The sequence below is a fragment of the Equus przewalskii genome, chromosome 6 (assembly GCF_037783145.1).
Source record: "Equus przewalskii isolate Varuska chromosome 6, EquPr2, whole genome shotgun sequence".
Lineage (NCBI taxonomy): Eukaryota > Metazoa > Chordata > Mammalia > Perissodactyla > Equidae > Equus > Equus przewalskii.
In genome coordinates, this window is record NC_091836.1 from 89,344,725 (window position 1) to 89,364,016 (window position 19,292).

The window sequence follows — 19,292 nt, forward strand, 5'->3', positions numbered from 1 at the left end:
GAGAGGTCTGAATTTTCCCTTGATACAGAGCAAGTAACAATTTCTCATCTGAGAAGTTGTGAAATGGCTTACTAAAGCAATTGGTTTGGGAATGCATAGAAGTAAAACATGGATTCAGATATAAGTTTCTGCCCATCCCTAGACATATGATCTTGTAGCAACTCAAACTGGGTCATCTTCCTGCTTAAAAGTCCTTGAGACAATGAGAGGGTGGTATGATCAGACTATTAGTCCAGCTTCTCTTTGAAGACATGTAGGTGGGAAAACAGGAAGATGCTGTAGCGATGGTCAGGTCAATAGAAGTGGAGAGCAGTGAATAAGCTGCGTTTCGGGGCAGCTGGTGAGGATTCTATCAGCTCCAATTAATTGTGATGTTTGTTAGGGGCATTGCTTTCATTGTTTTATTGTTACCTTTTACATATAGTGAGCATCAGTTAATATTTGGAGAATCTGTGTATTCGTTGATGTGTTGGAGATTTGCCATTTGGTCTTTGCAGAATGTCACTATATTTCTTTTCTACAGAATTGAGAGCCTGCCGTTGTGTAATGTGGTGGGATAAGCCTGACCTGAAGTCAAGGTGCCTGTATTTGCATCCTAACTCTGAACCTTGCTAGCTATGGCCCTGGGCATGTTATAGGACCCTCTGTTGCCTGTTCCTGTACTTCTTATACTGGGGTGCAAGCATTGTTGAAAGCATGCGGCTTCACACAAGGGTATACAAAGCTGGAAGAGGGACCTTACTCTGCTCAATGGTTTGAGGGGAAAAATGATCTTTTTATCCAAACAATCCTGACTAAACTATAGATGGGCATGTAAAAGTGATTTTTAAAATAGAAAACATGAAACATCAAATAAATTTCAGACTCGTGGTTTCCCCTTTGCGTATGTCCTGGATTCTGAGAAATGAGTGTTCATTCTTTTCTGCCATGGAGATGAACTTGGTAGAAAGGTTAGAGAAGCAATGATCATTTGTTCCTCAGTTCGGTTTTGTTTTAAGTGGAGGTGATGGTAATGTTAACATTCTAAGTTTTTTGGAAGGACAAATTAAACCATGGATTTTAATGGATTTTGAAAACTTTGAAGAGTACAGTAAATAAGAGTATTGTAAAGTTTTGCTATTATACATAGTAAAAAGAAAAATCTCTATTTCACAAGGATCTGTTAATCATGACTCAATAAAAGTCTTGGGGATGGCCAGGGTACCAAAGCATCTGCAAGTTCCTGAGGAAGATACTTGGAAGGAATTACAGTCATGCGCCAAATTGCTGTCCTGGATCGATGTCCTAACGCTCTTTGTTTCAGGCAACAGCGGACTGCATATGAGACGGCGGTCCCACAGATTAGCAACATTTAGCCTAGGTGTGTAGTAGGCTCTACCACCTAGGTGTGTGTAAGTGCACTCTGTGATGTTCGCATGACAAAATTGCCTCGCAATGCATTTCTCAGAACACATCCCTGTCATTAAGTGATGCATGACTGTGTCTGATGTTTGCCTTTGGCTGTTAAAATTTAATCTTCCCAGGAGCAGGAATTTGGTCTGTTTTATTTGTATCATATTCCCAATGCCTAGAAGAGTGCCTGGCGTATCATACATGCTCAGTAAATATTAAATGAATTAGTGAAGGGACTCAGAGCAATCACTTCTATCACTAATGAGGACATTGGCCCCTAATTGCTACTTACTCTGAGGAGCTGAGCTGGACTACAGATGAACTGTAAGAATTCCTTTTGTTGCACTCTACCAGCCTGAGTGGTGTCAAATATAAACGAAGCCGGACACTAGTCCAAGTGATAAGGACAGATTTTAACCAGTAATAAACCATTGCAATAGGGAAGAGGGTCCAGCGTGAACTGAACTCAACTTTGATTTGTGCAGGGTGACAGGGCCTTTTAAAATGAGAATGAGGGAGGAGAAATAGTGAGGACTTGAGTAGAATGGCAGAAGTGGACATTTACAAGAAGCGGGAAGGGGACATCAGTCCATGTGAATCCCATCTGAGTTTGTTAATAACTGGCTCTTATCAAATGTAGGCTGCTATTCTCCCACGGAGACTGGGAGACAGAAGTCCTATCTTCAGGTGTTGCCTGGAACAAGCAAAATTCTTTGGGCATCCTTGGGTTTTCCCAGGCAGGAACTTAAGGAGGCTGGAGTCATTATCTTAGGGGTGTGACCTTGAGCTATTAGAAACTATGCTAGTGTTTGTTCAGACTTAATGTGGAGGGGTTGGGTAGACAAAATAATTTGTGCAGAGAATCTGCAGTGTTTATAGGCCAAGGTTGAGGCCTAGTCGAGAAGAGGACTCAGAGGAGCCTGACTAGAGTTTGCTCAAGGAGAGAATCTTTGTCAGTGCCCTCCTTTGCTTCCCTTTGGAAACTAACTTACTTTTGGCCCTCACAGTTTTACCTCCCTTAGGGTAAAAAACACAGAAAGACAAACTTAAAATAAACAGAACTTGTCTCCCAAAGTCTAGAGAATGGACTCACGTCTCTTACTCTCTGCTTCATTTTCCTATGACTCCCCCACAGACCTTCTAGATCTTTCCAGAGACTATCCCTTCAAAATAGGAGGCAGCCCCAAATCTATTTTTACCAAATCAGTTGACTAGGAGAAGAAATATGAAGAGAAGAAGAAGATATGGACAGATGAAATTCTCCAAGAAAAGACACCATGAGATCACATTAAGATTTATTTATAGCCTGTTTGTTCTTTCAGTAGACACTGCCTTTCTTGGCGTGATCATCCAAATTGCTGTCCTGGATCGATGTCCTAACGCTCTTTCCACTGGACAGGTTTTTGGAAGAGCTATGACCACTTCCTGGAAGTTAGGGAGCACAATAAACAGAGTGGTAAGAGGAGACAACCAATGGCAGGTGGGGAATGGCTTTGAATTCGTGACTGCTGTAATCTCACCGTCTTGTTATTTATCGAGACCTGGTTTTAGAATGTACAACTGACATGTTTCTTTGACCTCTGACTTCTATGTAAGCTGCTGGATGTTTCTGTAATAAGTGAAATCACTGGTAACCTCTCTGTGCCTAAGACCTTTCCTTGGAGATGAGAAATTATTTCTGATCTGACAACTTGCTTGAGAGAATGATTTGTCAAAATAGAGTTAGTTTTGGTTTTTACCCTGGCTGGAGTCCCCGTGCTTATTTGTCAGCAAGGATTACATTCCCAAGGCTTCAGTGCAGACAGGAAAACCATGCTTCTCCCTTCATTACTCTCCCTCTTTGACACCTACTTGAAAATACTCATTAGGAGGGACTAGAGATATTTCAATAAATATCGAATGTCCAAGAACACTGTTTAATTCTAAGGAATCCTTGTTATTCTGAAGCTGGCTTCTTCCACTCACCTCAGTCCTAGTCTCCATCTGTCACCACTCATATTCTAACACTGGAGTTACCAGCTCAGTCCTCCGGCGGTGAAAAGTAATCGCGTAAAGCTAGAAAGGGAGAAGATCTTAGAAAACACTTTATACACCTCCTATATTTTACCTAAGTGAAAACTGAGGCCTCCAAAGAACGAGGCTTCTTTTTTCAATCACAGCTCAACCGGATTCAAACTTGACGTGTGTATGCATTTCTTAGTAGGTGAAAGACACTGTAAAAGGTGCTGCGGGAGACACAAAGATAAATAAGACCAAAATATTACTTCTGAGTGAATAAGGAGGAGAGAAAAGTCTGTTCACAGCAAAGCATCCAAGGTAACGTAAGGAGATGTAGGTAACGTGAAATCAGATGGCAGGAGGGTAATGCTTTGTAGGTGAGGGTGAAGTCCTGCTGAAGAGAGTACATAGTACAATGGCTGTACAAGAGAATGTGTTGGCCTGGTAGTGGGCAGCCAGTGATTCATAAAAACATACCTGTTCTACTTCTCTGTGAAGCAGATGCAGCTGATTCCTGTAAGCACAGATATGAAAACATATAAATCTAGGGTCGTTGGCATCAATACTGTAGCTTCTCTGTGCAGCAGAATTCTCTTTGGACAGAAAATACTTATTGATTTTTTATTTACTCTCTCCACTGGTCAGAACTGTGTTGATTTTAAACAGATTTCATCACTAGTTAAAGAAGCATGATTTGTTATTGGCAGGAAGCAAACCAACGTGGCTAACTCAGAAGGCTGCTCTGCTTTTATTCTACTCTTGTTTTCCTACCTAGAAGGAACTGTGTTCTCCATCAGCAGTAAAACACGTCAATTTGTACGGCCTATAAACAAACTGTCATCAGTGACCTAGGCTAGTTCATGGAGTGTCAGAAAACTATATTCTTTCAATGACAATCCCTTAAATATTAACACCAGATTTACTGATTAGGGCTCACAGAGAGCTTGGAGTGTTAGCATTTCTGGGGTTGACTGGCCAATGTACTGAGCAAATGCGTGAGAATTTGTTGTGAGAATTCAGAATTCAAGTGGAAATCCCCAGTAAAGAGATGAAGGGGTGAGCTGGCCACATAATAAGGTGGTGGCGCAGATTTGAATACATCCTGAAGAAGTCGGGGAGTGGAATTCATGAGACGAGATGAACTCTGTGAGAGAGAAATTATAGGGACAATATGAACAACAATGACACCAGCTAATCGTTTTTGAGCAATTACTACATGATAAGCGTTGTGTTATGTGTTTACTCAAATTACCAGATGATCCCCATGGGTATTTTTCATCCACATTTCTCGAATGATGAGACTAAGGCTCAGACACGTCAGGTAAATTGTCCAGAGTCATACAAACAATAAGTTGCAGGGGTGGAACTGGGATGAAGTTGATTCATTTGTCCCTGTTTGCCTGGAATATTCCTGGTTTTAGCACTGAAAGTCACCTATCTCGGGGATCACCCCAGTCCCAGGAAAGCTGGGACTACAGGTCACATTAATGGGCACCACAGCTGCTGGGTTCCAGAGCTTGAGCTTTTTCTTGAGGAAGATTTGCTACCCATCCTCCTCTTCTTGCTGAGGAAGACTGGCCCTGAGTTAACATCCATGCCCATCTTCCTCTGCTTTATATGTGGGACACCTGCCACAGCATGGCATGGCAAGGGGTGCCATGTCCGCACCCGGGATCCGAACTGGCCAACCCCAGGCCTTCAAAGTGGAATGTGCGACCTTAACCACTGCACCACTGGGCCAGCCCCAGAACTTAAGCTTTTAATTGGTGTGTTGTATTGCTTCCAGTGAGGAGAAAGAGAACCAAAGACCAGAGATGGAACCTTAGAAAATGTTACTAACTTAAAAAGTGGGAGGAGACTATAAGCTCCATACTTCTAGCACCATGTCTGCATTCTTCGCCCCTTTTATTCCCAGTCCCTAACACCAGGTCTAGGACAGAGTACGTGCTTAAGAAATATATGTGTAATTAGTTGATTGATGATTATTAGTAACTGGATGAATGAAAAGGTAAGAGGATGAACAAGGCAATATTATATCCCACAATATCAAGAAGAGAGTTCTTAGACTGAAATAGTCAATAACAATTTTATTACAATATTTGTTAAGCAAAGGGTGATGATTTTGCAAACTAATGGTCATGAGAAACTTCCGGATTTAGGCTTTGAAGAGAGGGTCACATGGAAGCTTACAAACATTTAGGAGAGGATGAAGATGGGTAAATGGAGGTAGCTGCTAGTTGTAGACACTAGGAAATAATGCCTGGATCTAGGGAGTAGTTAAGGAAAGAGGGAGCCCAAGCAAGGTTGTTTTCTTTTTCTTTTGTTTCAAGAGAGAGTCTGATCAGTTAAAAGAAAAGAGGAAGATTCGTTGGAAAGTAACAAAGCACACACTGAGCAATAAGAGAAATACCATAGCAAAGAGTTTCTTCCTGACTCAAGAAAGGGTGGAGGCTGGAACAAAGGCTGAAGAGTTGACACTGGAGGGGCACTGGAACTTCTTCCTAAGAGATACTCAATAGTATCTCAAATAGACAAAGCTAAAGCTCGCTGATCTCCTCTTTCTGTCTTTTCCTTTTCAGGCTGAACCCCTCACATTTCATTAAAGCACAGCAAGTTGGAGCCCTTCACTGTGCTGCTGGGTCTCTTCTGTTGTGTCCTAAGTGTGTCAGCACCCCTCTAAATGGTCTGTGCTCTAAAGGGAATGTAATGTCCACATGTGGTGTGACTAGCAACCAGAGAGCATGACTGTCACCCCTCCTTCTGGACCCGAAACTTACTGCGCAGTTTAACTTTTCATTAGCCTTGCATTTTGCAAGCCACATCAGACATCATCAGATTTCTCTACTTGTTTCTTTCACTTATTTTTCTGACATTGGGTGTGTATGTTTTTCTGTGTAATTTTCTCTCTGCCACGGTGAAAGCAGCATCAGTGCCCTAGCTATGGGGGAGGCATCTGTGCTCTATCTTGTCCATCATTAATAAACCCCCAAGCTCTGTTCTCATTTCCAAGCTACTAATGCCTCGTAATGATTTCCCAGTCAGAACACACGCAGCTGGGTATTCAAACCCCAGGTTAAATTTTGTTTTCTGACACATCACCTGTTTTGAGTTTGAAAGTAGGACTAGATGTGTTGTGAAAGTTACTCAAGAAAGAGGAATACGGGGTAATGAAAAAGTTCACTCCTTTGACCTAATGCTACCAACCCACTGAAGAAAAATGTTTCCCTTGATTTCTCAAATCAACTGTAAAAGTTTCAGCTCCTAAGGCAGGTACCATTACAGTTGCTATACTATTAAAACTTCTGCAGAGCCGTTTTTTTTGAAGGGTAAGGACATTGTTTGAGGCTAAGTTCAGATTAGTTTGATTGCAGCTGATATAGACATCTCTGAATTGTATTTTCTTACATGCCCAAGTAACCTAAGAACCTCAAATTAAAGAACAAAGTAGACTGACTAGGCACAACCAGACAATTTTAAAGGTAAAATTGAGCGCAATAATAACAGCTTTCAGAAATTGCGAAAATGTCAATGCAAGAAAATTAGTTCTAATGTAAGCTTAGCTGTGGAATTTTATTGAAAAAATTCTCATCTGAGCATGGAGCATTTAAGTAATGAATTTATAAGGAGAAACACAAGGAAATCAGAGAGCCATTACTTACAACAAGAAAAAACAAGTACACTCTAATGATTATAGATTTGAATATGGAATATTTTGCCTGATTTTTGCTTCATTGCCTCTTTGTCATAGGAGGGCTGTCTGATGATTTGGGTGAGTATCATGGGTGAATGTCTTTGTGTTTGCTCAGCAGAGAACAACAGTTGCAATATGTAAATAGGGTGCCTCTTCCCTTTGGATGCCTTGGGATATGTATAATAGATTAAGTTGGCTTTGTGCAGAGCAAACAGGTCCATATTACCAAGAATATGAATAATGTCGGTTCCCATAATTGCTAACATCTGGCTTTCCATAAATCTGCTAAATTGCATGGAAGCAGAATTAGATTTCTGCGTCATAAGTAAAGCAATTACATGGAACTCTGTAAGCAATATGGTCCTATATTCAACTGTGAAATCCTTTCATTCTGGCAAAAGCAAATCCAAGCTTTTCATCCTGTTTTTATTGTACACACTAGGTATGCTCATCTTTATGCTCAGGTGTCTCAATTTATGAGAAGACAGCATTGCCAATATAAACTTTGTAAATGCAAAATAACCAAATGCTACTAAAGCTTATTATAGTTGGGCATTAATTGCCAATTTAGGGGAGACCATAAATTAAATATCTTTTTTTAGTCACTGGTTGTAGATCTGTTGAAATCACTCTTCCAGACGATTTCTGGATTGATTTGTTAATAAGTATTCCTCTGCCCTTGACCACAGGCATTTGATAAGAAACTAAGGTGGAGGAGGAGGAGGGAAGGTTGCCTTCCTATTTCAGTGTAGTTACTGTTTTGCTGTATTTATTGTACTTTGAACCAGAGACAAGGGCCTTCGCATAAGAAAACTCAAGAATAAAATGTGTTCCCTGAAGGGGAGGGTTGTGGTTATGCCTTATGCTTATTGAACGCCCCAGAGACCAAACTTTGGTAAAGTTCTATAATAGTATCGGTCTGTAAATTTCTTGGATAAGTAAGTTAAATCAAGTAAATACACTGAACATTGTACTTGGCCCTGAGAAAAGAAAAGGGAAAACATTTAGTCTCTGCCCTCAGTGAGCTTGCTATCTCTCGATAGAGATGGATATGTCAAACATGGAACTCCTACGAGATGCACGCAAGGATAGCATTGTATATAAGGTACAGAGAAAGCAAAATGTCTATAGTGACTCTCTTGCAGGATGAGAGGTGGTGACGCTTGACCTTGATTTTGAAGAATGAGTGGGAGTGAAGATGCACAGGAAGGGGAGTGCTTACCTTGTCAATTAATTAATTTATACTGCAGCCCATTTCATCTAGGCTAAAAGTAGAGACAGGGAAGGCGCGAGTACTCCCATAAGAGGAAAGGCATGCCCCAAGGCACAGACAGAGGAAACAGCATGGTCTGTTTGTGTATCACTCATGGCTTTTGAGCAGCAAGGGGAAGAGACAGAAGGTAAGGGCCAAGTGTTAGATTGAGGCTTACATGATACATTAGGGTTTTGAACTTTCTGTGACAAGCCTCAGAGAAAAATTGAGAGGTGGGAAGCAGAGGAGTGACATGGGCAGGTTTGCTTTCCAGAACAGCACTCCCCTGGGGAAGGTGCGTAGAGCAGTGTTTCTCACCTGGCTGAACTGAGCCCGGATGGCTGGATCCTACTTTAGTGTCTAGTGGTGGTGAGCCTGGGCACCAGTACGTTTTAAAGGCTCCCCAAATGTTTCTGTTGTGCCCACAATTGAAAATCTCTGCCTTAGAGTGAGAAGTGCCTTTAGTCAGGAGAGCAGAGAGGAGGCTAATGCAGTGGTCCCGGGGATAAGTGTGCAGATCTGAGCTAACACAGAGTTTGAAAAAATCTGAATTTCATTTTTTATTACATATGTGATAAGCATCTGTCTGTCTGTCAACTTACTCCCTATCTCTGTATCTCCCAGATATACAAACTAAATCATAAATGTGATGAGAGAAGTATAAGACCAATTTTTTTTTTTTTGTACGAAGAACATTGGCCCTGAGCTAACATCTGTTGCCAGCCTTCTTCTTTTTGCTTGAGAAACATTGTCTCTGAGCTAACATGTGTGCCAATATTCCTCTATTTTATGTGGGACGCTGCCACAGCATGGCCAGAGGAGTGGTGCTAGGTCTACACCTGGGATCCAGACCTGCAAACCCGGGCCACCAAAGCGGAATATGTGAACTCAATCACTATGCCACAGGGCCGGCCCCAAGACCAAATATTTTAATTATTACTTTCAGCAAAAACTGGAGAGTGAGAATAATGCAAATGTATCTCTTCAGTATTGTTCCAAGGTAGCATCTACCTAAATACAAAGCCACATGGACCAACTTTCATTGTAATGGGAGGTCAGAGGACGTGAATTATTACTAAGAACTGGCATCATATTGGAAGATGCTTAACTGAGGAGGTAGGGGTTGAACTTTGTCTTAAATATTTGCATTCATTAAATCAAGAAACAAATATTTATTGAGTCATTAAGTTACCTACATTTTTATTTTCAAAGGGCCATAGATTAGGTGGTTATGGTTTTATACAGGAGATAAATGCAGGTCTGAGAGGTTAAATAATGTGAGCAAGAACATAGAGCGTAATGCATAAAATGACCAGTGGTTAGTAAGCACTCAATTAAATAGAAGAGCTTGGTTTTGAACATGGGTCACCTGGCTCTCACACTCAATGGTACTTTTAGTTGCGAAGATTTAGAGCAGAGGAAGAAGACTGGGGAGATGAGAGGTTTCTAGGCAAGAGCACCATATGGTCAAATGCGTTGAGAATGGCATGGGCATGACCAGGAACAGTGAGGAGGTATGAGGTCTGATTGTAGCAGACCTGGATTCTAGGCTTCATAATTTGGGATCATTTCCACACTCTTCAAAGGAGGAATCATTATTCATTAACTAAATGTCTTGACTGAAGCTACAATTGGTGGGAAAAAGACAAACAGTAAATCTCGGGATGAAATAGTTCCTAGAAATGTTGTTGGAATTCCTTAACATCTTCCACTCTGTACCGCTGCTGTGAAACAAGTCTTATACCAATACAGTGCATGCACTGTAAGGGCAGACAGGTCATTTAGTTCTCATTATTTTTAAGTGACAGTAGTTTCAAAATTCTAGCAAACTGTGAGTAATTAGATTAAATTCAGAATTTCAAATACAAATACTAAAGAGGATCTATATAATATCTTATTCTTGAAAATGAGTTGCAGTGTCTAGAGGGTAAATGATTGAAAGCAGATAAAACCACAAAACATTCTAGCATGCTGAAAGATGGCTTGAGACTTGGGGTTGGCACAGTTTGGTGGAAAGAAGTCTACAGCATCTGTCAGAATTCCCAGGACACAATCTGTGATCTAACATACTAGTTGTGTGACCACCTAACCTCTCTGAACCTTAGTTTCTTCTTTTGTAAATTGAGAATATCTCCCTCTTGCAATTATATGGCATAACTTATGAAAAAGCTTTGAAAAACTTTGTAACAATATATATAAGTAAGTAGTAGCAGTAAAATTTATATTATGCCTTTGAGCACTTTAGGGGAAAATGCCACTTACAATTGTGTTTTTTTTTTTAAATTTAGTTTCACAATCCTTAACCAAATGCCTACAACCTTATACTTATATAAGTTTGACACTTATATTTAACATGAAATTTGGGATGTAGAATAAGTTAATTTACACTGTCTTTTTCTAACTTACTATAGGAGGCAAACCTACCCATAGTTGTCTATATATTCTCTTGTGTTCCTCCTGATCACCTCCACGAGGACAGTGTCTTATGTGTCACTTTCAACATTTATAGCACCAGTGTGCAAAGAACCTTGTGCATAACAAACTTTTGGTAAAAATTTATTGGAATCAATGTTGTCATCTGAAGGATATCTGAAGGGTATGGCAATACGTTAGTCACTGGAGTAGAAGACTCTGATAGACAAATGACCAGTGTCTGCAAATCGCCTAAAGATCATCATAAATAAGAAAAAAAAAATCAAGTAGAGGTTTCTTGAGTGGTCTGAGAACTAGCACCAATAAGTAGAAGTTACTGGATAATACATTTCATTTCAATTTAAGGAAGACATTTCCAAAAGAGTTATTCAATGATGGAATTGGCTGCCTTGGGAGGTAATAGATTGCCCACTGGGAAAGGCCTCAAACCAGGTCCAGACAGCTATGTTTGAGATGTTGTTAAGGTCACTCAAGCTTTGAATGTCAGAGAGGGCTGACTGGATTTATGTGTGCCTTCCATACTTGGCTGTCAATGAAAAACAGTGAAATGTATGTGTGTCTTTCATCAGCATCCATCCCATCCCCAACCGTAACTCCAAGATGTTTTCTCGTGTGGGCAGAAATGCTGCTGGCCATTAGGGTGGTGAGGCTTTGATTAGGCAAGGCATCTACCTAGAATTATTTCCTGTTCTTTCGCCTTTGGTCCCAGGATCTGGGGGTAGTCTAGTTGGCTCAGCGTTGCTCTAATTGCTCACTTGTTCCTACTCAGTGGCTAATCTATTCACACCTTTCTAAAAGGCCCACGTCTCCATAGGGTATATCCACACTGTTAACGAATTAGCAGTGTTTATGGCCCCTGGATGGTAATGTCCTTGAGAATATCCGAAAACTAGTTCAGAGCTGCTACTGGATAATTTAGTAATTGGAATCTGGCAGCTGCTGGTTTGAGTCTCAGACCTGCCACTTGTTAGCTATATGACAGTGGGCTTGTTATTTAACGTCTCTGGGCCTCTGCTCCATTATTTGCAAAACAGAGATAAGAACAGATCCTCCTACACAGACCTGCCTTTCAGAGTGAATGAGATAATGCGTGTGAACAGCTTGGTACAGTACCTGGAACAAGGGAAATGTTCAGTAATGTTAATTAATGCTATTATAAATGATTATTATTTTCTAATAATGATCTTGGCTAGCTTCTAAAGCTCTGTGCTTTTTTTATTGCAGACATTGATGAATGTGCCTTAAGAACTCACACCTGTTGGAATGATTCTGCCTGCATCAACTTGGCAGGGGGCTTCGACTGCCTGTGTCCCTCAGGGCCATCCTGCTCTGGTGACTGCCCCCACGAAGGAGGACTGAAGCGCAACGGGCAGGTGTGGACCCTGAAAGAAGACAGGTGTTCTGTGTGTTCCTGCAAGGTGAGGCTGATGTGGTGCAGCAGAAATTCTAATGATGCTGCTGAGTGGCAGGCAAACCTGCTTGGTGAAAATTGATCTGTGGGGTTGAGAAGAGAGTGCAGAGCACAAGGCGGGCAGGGCAGAGAAGCCAGTGTTAGTCCTCCTGCTGGGAGCTTGTCGTGCCTTTAAGATTAGTTGGGTGAGAGCTTTAATAAGCCCTCATCCTGCATTTATACAAACTTGCTGATTAAAACTACTCTTTGCTTGAAATGATCACCTGCCTGAACTTGCTCACTTTTATGGGGACATCCAGAAAAACGAGGCTCAGACTTGCTTCCGGTGGTCAGAGACAGGTGGACTTCCGTTCTGAACAAATGATAATGATAGCACGAGGCCTTCTGGTAAATGATGTCTTCTTTGTAGTTCTCATTGCTAGGCTATTCCTTACATTAAGTGTTTGGAAGTGAGTTTAATGCTTACGAAAATAAACTTCTGTCATCGACTAGTTTTGCTTTATGCTTTGCAAAATGGGCCTATTAAAGTGTTTGATTTCCTTGTGCTTTATTTCTTCTTTGTTGATCTGGCCTATTCATTTTCCTTTGGTATTGCTTTACTGTAGCTCTTGCACTGTACTTTTACGTCCGTTGGGATGGGGCTTTTTAATCTTGGGCTTTCTGAGCAGGGGAGCCACTAGAAACGACTTGCTTAGTAGGCTCTCAGAGATCTGCTCTCCTAACAAATTCAGAGTGCTCTCTAGAAAGAGAGTTGAAATGAACCTTGAAAAGCCATCCAGTTCGTTCACCAACCTTCATGTCCGTCACACCTCCAGCAGACCTGGGGGCACCTATGTAGGAGAGCTACGTCACCAAGTGGTTAGATCATTACCCCAGCATGCCCGTGTTTTCCCTTATACATAACTAGTTCCACACATCCAAACTTAGGTCCATTACCCCCATTTATTGAGCACCTCTTGGGTTCCAAGCACCCTGTAATTTAAAAACAGAATTACATTTAATATAGCACAATTTTGAAAGATGAAGACACTGGGTTTCTAAGTTTTAGGGCACGTAAGGTACCCTAAATATCACAAGATAGGAATGTCAAAGCTGGGAGCTGAATTCCATTTGGTTCCCCAGATTTCATGGTCTCGCACCTTGCCAAATGTCCTGTAACACTCTACAGATGATGTCTGTTGAGATATATAAAACCAATTAAACAATCAGTGAATCCAGCTTGACTGAGCTCAAACTCTCAACTCAGTACTACGTTAATGACTGCGTGGGACATTCCCTCAAGAAGTTTTCAAGTTATTAAGTACAATATTTAACCATGTGACACTGACTCAAAGGGCAAAAGCTTTTTGTTTTTTTAATTAAGGTAAAATTTGTATATAACATTATATAAATTTCAGGTGTACACTGTTATAATTTGAAATCTGTATACACTACAAAGTGATCACCACCACAAGTTTAGTTACTGTCCATCACCATGCAATTGGCCCCTTCACCCATTTTTCCCAGTCTGCAACCTCCTTCCGCTCTGGTAACCAGCAGTCTGTTCTCTGTATCTAAGAGTTTGTTTTGTTTGTTTGTTTTGCTTTTCATGTAAGCTTGGTTATTCAAGATTTTTCTTGTTATTTGAGGTAGGCCTCAAATTGCTATAAATTTCCCTCCTGGCACTGCTTTTGCTGCATCTCATAAGTTTTGATATGTTGTGTTTTTGTTTTCTTTTGTCCCCACATATTTTTTTTTTATTTCTCTTTTGATCCAATAGTTCACTAGCATATGGTTTTGTCTCCACATATTTGTAACTTTCCCTGCTTTTTTATTGTAGTTGATTTCTAGTTTCATACCATTGTGGTCAGGAAAGATGCTTGACATGATTTCAGTCTTAAATTTATTGAGGCTTGCTGTGTTTCCCAACATATGGTCTATCTTTGAGAATGTTCCATGTGCACTTGAGAAGCATGTGTTTTCTGCTGTTTTTGGATGGAATGATCTAAATATATCTAAGAAGTCCATCTCGTTTAGTGTTTCATTTGAGGCCTCTGTTTCCTTGTTTACTTTCCATCTGAAGGATCTATCCATTAACATACGTGGGGTGTTAAGGTCTTCCTACTATTGTTATGTTGCTGTCAGTTCCTCCCTTTAGTTCTATTAATAATTGCTTTATACACTTTGGTGCTGCTCTGTTAGGTGAATATAAAGTATTATGTCTCCTTGGTGGAATGTCCCTTTTATCGTTATATAATGCCCATCTTTGTCTCTGATTGTCTTTTTTATCTTGAAGTCTGCTTCATCTGATATTGCTACACCCACCTTCTTTTGCTTTGCCCTTTGCTTGGAGTATCATTTTCCAACCCTTCCAACTGAGCCTATGTTTGTCTTTAAGTGTGAAATCTTTTTCCTGGATGCAGCATATTGTTGGGTCTTTTTTTTCATCCATCAACCCATTCTGTGTCTTTTGATTGGTGAATTTAATCCATTTACATTTAGAGTGATTGCTGTATATGAGGGCTTAGTGCTTCCATTTTATCTCTTGTTTGCTGGTTGTTCTGTATGTCCATTGTTTCTTTTTCCTCGTATTTGTGCCTGTCATTTCTGTTTGGTGGTTTTCTATTTTGGCTTTCTCACTTTTCTCTTTATTTATGATTTGTGACTCTGCTCTGATTTTTCATTTTGTAGGTACCATGAGGTTTGTATCAAAGATCTCATAGATGAGATAATCCTTTTTCTGATAGCCTTTTATCTCCATTAGGTTATGAAGGTTGCATGCCCTTCCTCTTCCCCTTCTCTGTTTTTTTTTGTCACAAATTATTATTTATATTGTGATTTGTGACCAATTCTAACTATTTATAGATATTTTTGATGTTTTCTTTATCTTTTATGTTATATTTAAGTGTTTGCTAAACTATTCTGATATAGAGCTGCAATTTTCTGATTTTGTCCATCTCCTTTCTCAAGACTAGTTAAAACTTTGCCTTTTTGTATAAGGTAGGAGGGCTCCTTTCAGTACTTCTTGTAGGGCAGGTCTAGTGGCAATGAACTCCCTCTGCTTTTGTTTGTCCATGAAAGCTTTTATTTCTCCATCATATCTAAAGAGTAACCTTGCTGGATAGAGTATTCTTGCCTGTTGGTTTTGTCTTTCAGTATTTTGAATATATCATCCTGCTCTCTGCTAGCCTTATAAGTTTTCCACTGAGAAATCCACTGAAAGCCTGATGGGGGTTCCTTTGTAGATTATTTTCTTCTCTCTTGCTGCCCTTAATATATTTTCTTTATTATTGATTTTTGAGTTTTAATATTACATGCCTTGGAGAAGATCTTTTTGGATTGATGTAATTAGGAGTTCTATTAGCTTCATGTACTTGCATGTCCAGTTTCTTCCCCAGGTTTGAGAACTTCTCAGCTATAATTTCTTTCAGTAAGCTCTCTGCTCTTTTCTCCCTCTGGGTTACCTATAATCCTTATGTTACTTTTCCTAATTGAGTCAGATATTTCTCAAAGAATTTCTTCATTTTTAAAAAATCTTGGTTCTCTGTCCTCTTCCACCTGAGTCATTTCTATGTTTCTATCTTCAAGCTCACTAATTCTCTCCTCCATAGGGTCTATTCTATTCTTGATGCTTCCTACATTATTCTTTATCTCATTAATTGTGTTCTTCATATCCAGAATTTCTGTTGGGTTTTGTTTAGAGTTTCAATCTCTTTGTCCCATGCTTCACTTGCACTGCAGTTCCCAAGTTGTCTGAGGTGCTGGTTGCACTGCTGCCAGGGGTGCTAGGTTCACAGGTATCACTGTCATTGGCAGGTGCCTGCAGACCCAGGGTCTTTTATGCAGCCCCCGCTGCTAGTGGATTTGGTGTCGGGATGTGGCCACTGGGGGCTGGGTGCTCATGCCTTCTCTGCTGCCAGTTGTGAGTTGGGCCACCACTGCTGCCACCACTCCACGGACCATCCTAGGATGGGGCCACTACCACAACACAGCCTCCACCCCAGGGCTTTTGTGCACACATGGGGCCTCTGCCACCTTGCAGACATTCAGGTATGCAAGGCTGGGCCACCCTTGCCTTCATTCTCTTGTGTGGTCCACTGTGTGAGGATCCAGACCCTGGATCACTGCCACCAGTGTTGGAGGTAGGGGCTGCTCTCCTAGTTCCACTGCTTCTCGGAAGTCCACTCCACGCACCTTCAGATGTACAGCTGCCTGGATCTCTTAGGCATCCTGTTTTGCTATGAGGAAATCCTTTGTTGGTCAGTGGATGTCTGTTTGGCTGTAATTTACAGAAGAGAGACAAAGGGAACCTCTGACTCTGCCATGATGCTGATGTCACTCCTGTTGGGAGGTTTTTGATTACTGATTCAATCTCCTTACTAGTAATCAGTCTGTTCAGATTTTCTATTTATCCCTGGTATAGTCTTGGAGGATTGTATGTATCTAGGAGTATATACATTTCTTTTAGGTTGTCCAATTTGTTGACACATAATTGTTTGTATTACACTTACAAACCTTTGTATTTCTGTGGTATCAATTGATCTCTTCTATTGTCTTTTTATTCTTCATTTCACTTATTTCCACTCTGGTCTTTATCATCTCCTTCTACTAACTTTGGCTTCATTCTTCTTTTTCTAGTTCCTTTAGGTGTAAAGTTAGATTGTGTATTTGAGACCGTTTTTGGTTACATAAGGTAGGCCTGTATTGCTATGAAATTCCCACTTAGTACCACTTTCACTGCATCCCAAAGATTTTGGTATGTTGTATTTCTGCTTTCATTTTACTAGGTATTTTTTTGATTTCTTCAGTGACCCACTGGTTATTCAATCCATTGCTTAATCTCCACATTTTTGTGGCTTTTCCAGTTTTCTTATTGTTTTTGATTTCAAGTTTCCTACCAGAGTGGTTAGAGAACATGCTTGATATGATTTCAATCTTCTTGAATTTATTGAGATTTGTTTTGTATCCTAACATGTGATCAATCCTAGGGAATGTTCTATGTACACTTGAGAAGAATGTGTATTCTTTTGCTTTTGGATGGAATAGTCTCTATATATCTATTAAGTCCATCTGGCCTAATGTATCATTTACGGTTGCTGTTTCCTTATTATTTTTCTGTCTGGATGATCTATCCATTTATGTAACTGGGGTGTTAAAGTCCCCTACTGTTATTGTATTGCTTTCAATTTCTCCTTTTAGGTCCATTCATATTTGCTTTATATATCTTGGTGCTCCAATGTTGGGTGCATATATATTTATAAATGTTATGTCTCTTGCTGAATAGACCCCTTTACCTTTCTCTTTTATTACAGTCTTTGTTTTAAAGTCTATTGGGTCTATTATTAGTACAGCTACACCAGCTTTCTTTGCATTTCTATTTGCAGGGAATATCCCTCTCCATCCCTTCACCCTTAGTCTGTGTATGCCCTTACCTCTGTGTGTGTTCTTAGTTCTGATGTGAGTTTCTTGTAGCACCAGATAGATAGGTCTTTTTTTTTTTATCCATTCAGCCACTCTGTCTTTTGATTGAAGAATTTAGTTCATTTACATTTAAAGAAATTATTGATAGGTATGTACTTATTTCCATTTTGTTGATTGTTTTCTAGTGGTTTTTGTAGTTCCTCTCTTTTCCTTTCTTCTTTTTTTCTTCCCCTGTAGTTTGAAGGTTTTCTTTAGTGTTAGGTTTACTCTTTCTTTTTCTCATTTTCTTTTGTGTATTTGCTATAAGTTTTGGCTTTGTGGTTGCCATAAGGTTCATATATAACTTCCTATGTATACAACAATCTGTTTTAATTACATTCCCCCCAACATTTTATATTTTTGATGTCACATTTTACAACTTTTTATTTTATGTATCTAACTATTGTAGTTTTAGTTAATGTTACTACTTTTGCCTGCTAACCCTCATACTTGCTTTATAAGTTATTGATCCACTACCTTTACATTATATTTACATTTTCCTGTGAGATTTTTTACTTTTATATGTTTTCTTGTTATTAATTAGTGATGTTTCTTTTTACTTCAGAGAAGTCTCTTAACATTTCTTGTAAGGCCAGTTTAGTGATGATGAACACCTTTAGCTCTTGCTTTTCTGGAGAACTTTTAATCTCTCCTTCAATTATGAGTGATAACTTTCCCAAGCAGAGAATTCTTGGTTGGAAGTTTTTTACCTTTCAGCACTTTGAATATGTTGTGCCATTCTCTTCTGGTCTTCAAAGTTTCTGCTGAAAAATCTGCTTATGGCCTTATAGGGTTTCCCTTATGTATAAAAAGTTGTTTTCCTCTTGCTGCTTTTAAGATTCTCTCTTTATCTTTAACTTTGACCAGTTTAATTGTGTGTCTTAGTGTGGATCTCTTTGGGTTCATCTTATTTGGACTCTATGGACTTCCTGGACCCGTATATCTGTTTCCTTCCTCAGATTAAGGAAGTTTGCAGTCAGTATTTCTTCAAATAAGTTTTCTGGCCTTTTCTCTCTCTCTCTCTTCCTTCTGGGACCCCTATAATGCAAATGTTATTCTGCTTGAGATGAAAGGTCTCTTAAGTAATCTTCATTTTTTTAAATTTTTTTTTTTGTTCAGTGCTTTGTCTGGGTGAGTTCTGTTGCTTTGTCTTCCAGCTCACTGATCCGATTTTCAGCTCCATCCAGTGTGTTGTTGAACCACTCTAGTGTATTTTTCAGTCCAGTTATTTTATTCTTCAGCTCTGTAATTTCTGGATGAAAATTTCATGTATTTTCTGTCCCTTTGTTGAAGATCTCACTGTGTTCATCCATTCTTATCCCAAGTTCAGCGATGATCTTTACGACCATTACTTTGAACTCTTTGTTGGGTAAATTGTGTATCTCCATTTCATTAATGTCTTTTTTCTGATGTTTTAGCTTGGTCTTTTGTTTATAGCATATTCTTTTGTCTCCTCATTTTGCCTGACTCTCTGTGTTTCTTTCTTTGTATTAGGCAAATGAATTCTCTTCCATTCTTGAAGGAGCAGGCTTGTGTAGGAGATGTCACTTGGGATCCAAAAGCACAATCCCCCCGGTCACCAGAGCTGGGCACTCAAGGGGAGTTTCCTATGTAGGCTATACATGCCCCCTAGTTCTGGTGGGGTTGTATGAGCTTCATGTGGGGTGGGGCTGCTC

At 39.9% G+C, this 19,292-nt stretch overlaps 1 protein-coding gene across 4 annotated transcripts in view; it reads left to right on the forward strand.

Moving 5' to 3' along the window:
- Window positions 1–19,292, forward strand: part of NELL1 (neural EGFL like 1) — a 750,804-nt gene that overhangs the window by 718,615 nt on the left and 12,897 nt on the right. For all 4 annotated transcript variants that reach the window (XM_070624514.1, XM_070624512.1, XM_070624513.1 and 1 more), the window contains one exon: window positions 11,991–12,184. In XM_070624514.1, coding sequence (XP_070480615.1) covers window positions 11,991–12,184 — 194 coding nt within the window. The remainder of the gene's footprint in view (window positions 1–11,990; window positions 12,185–19,292) is intronic.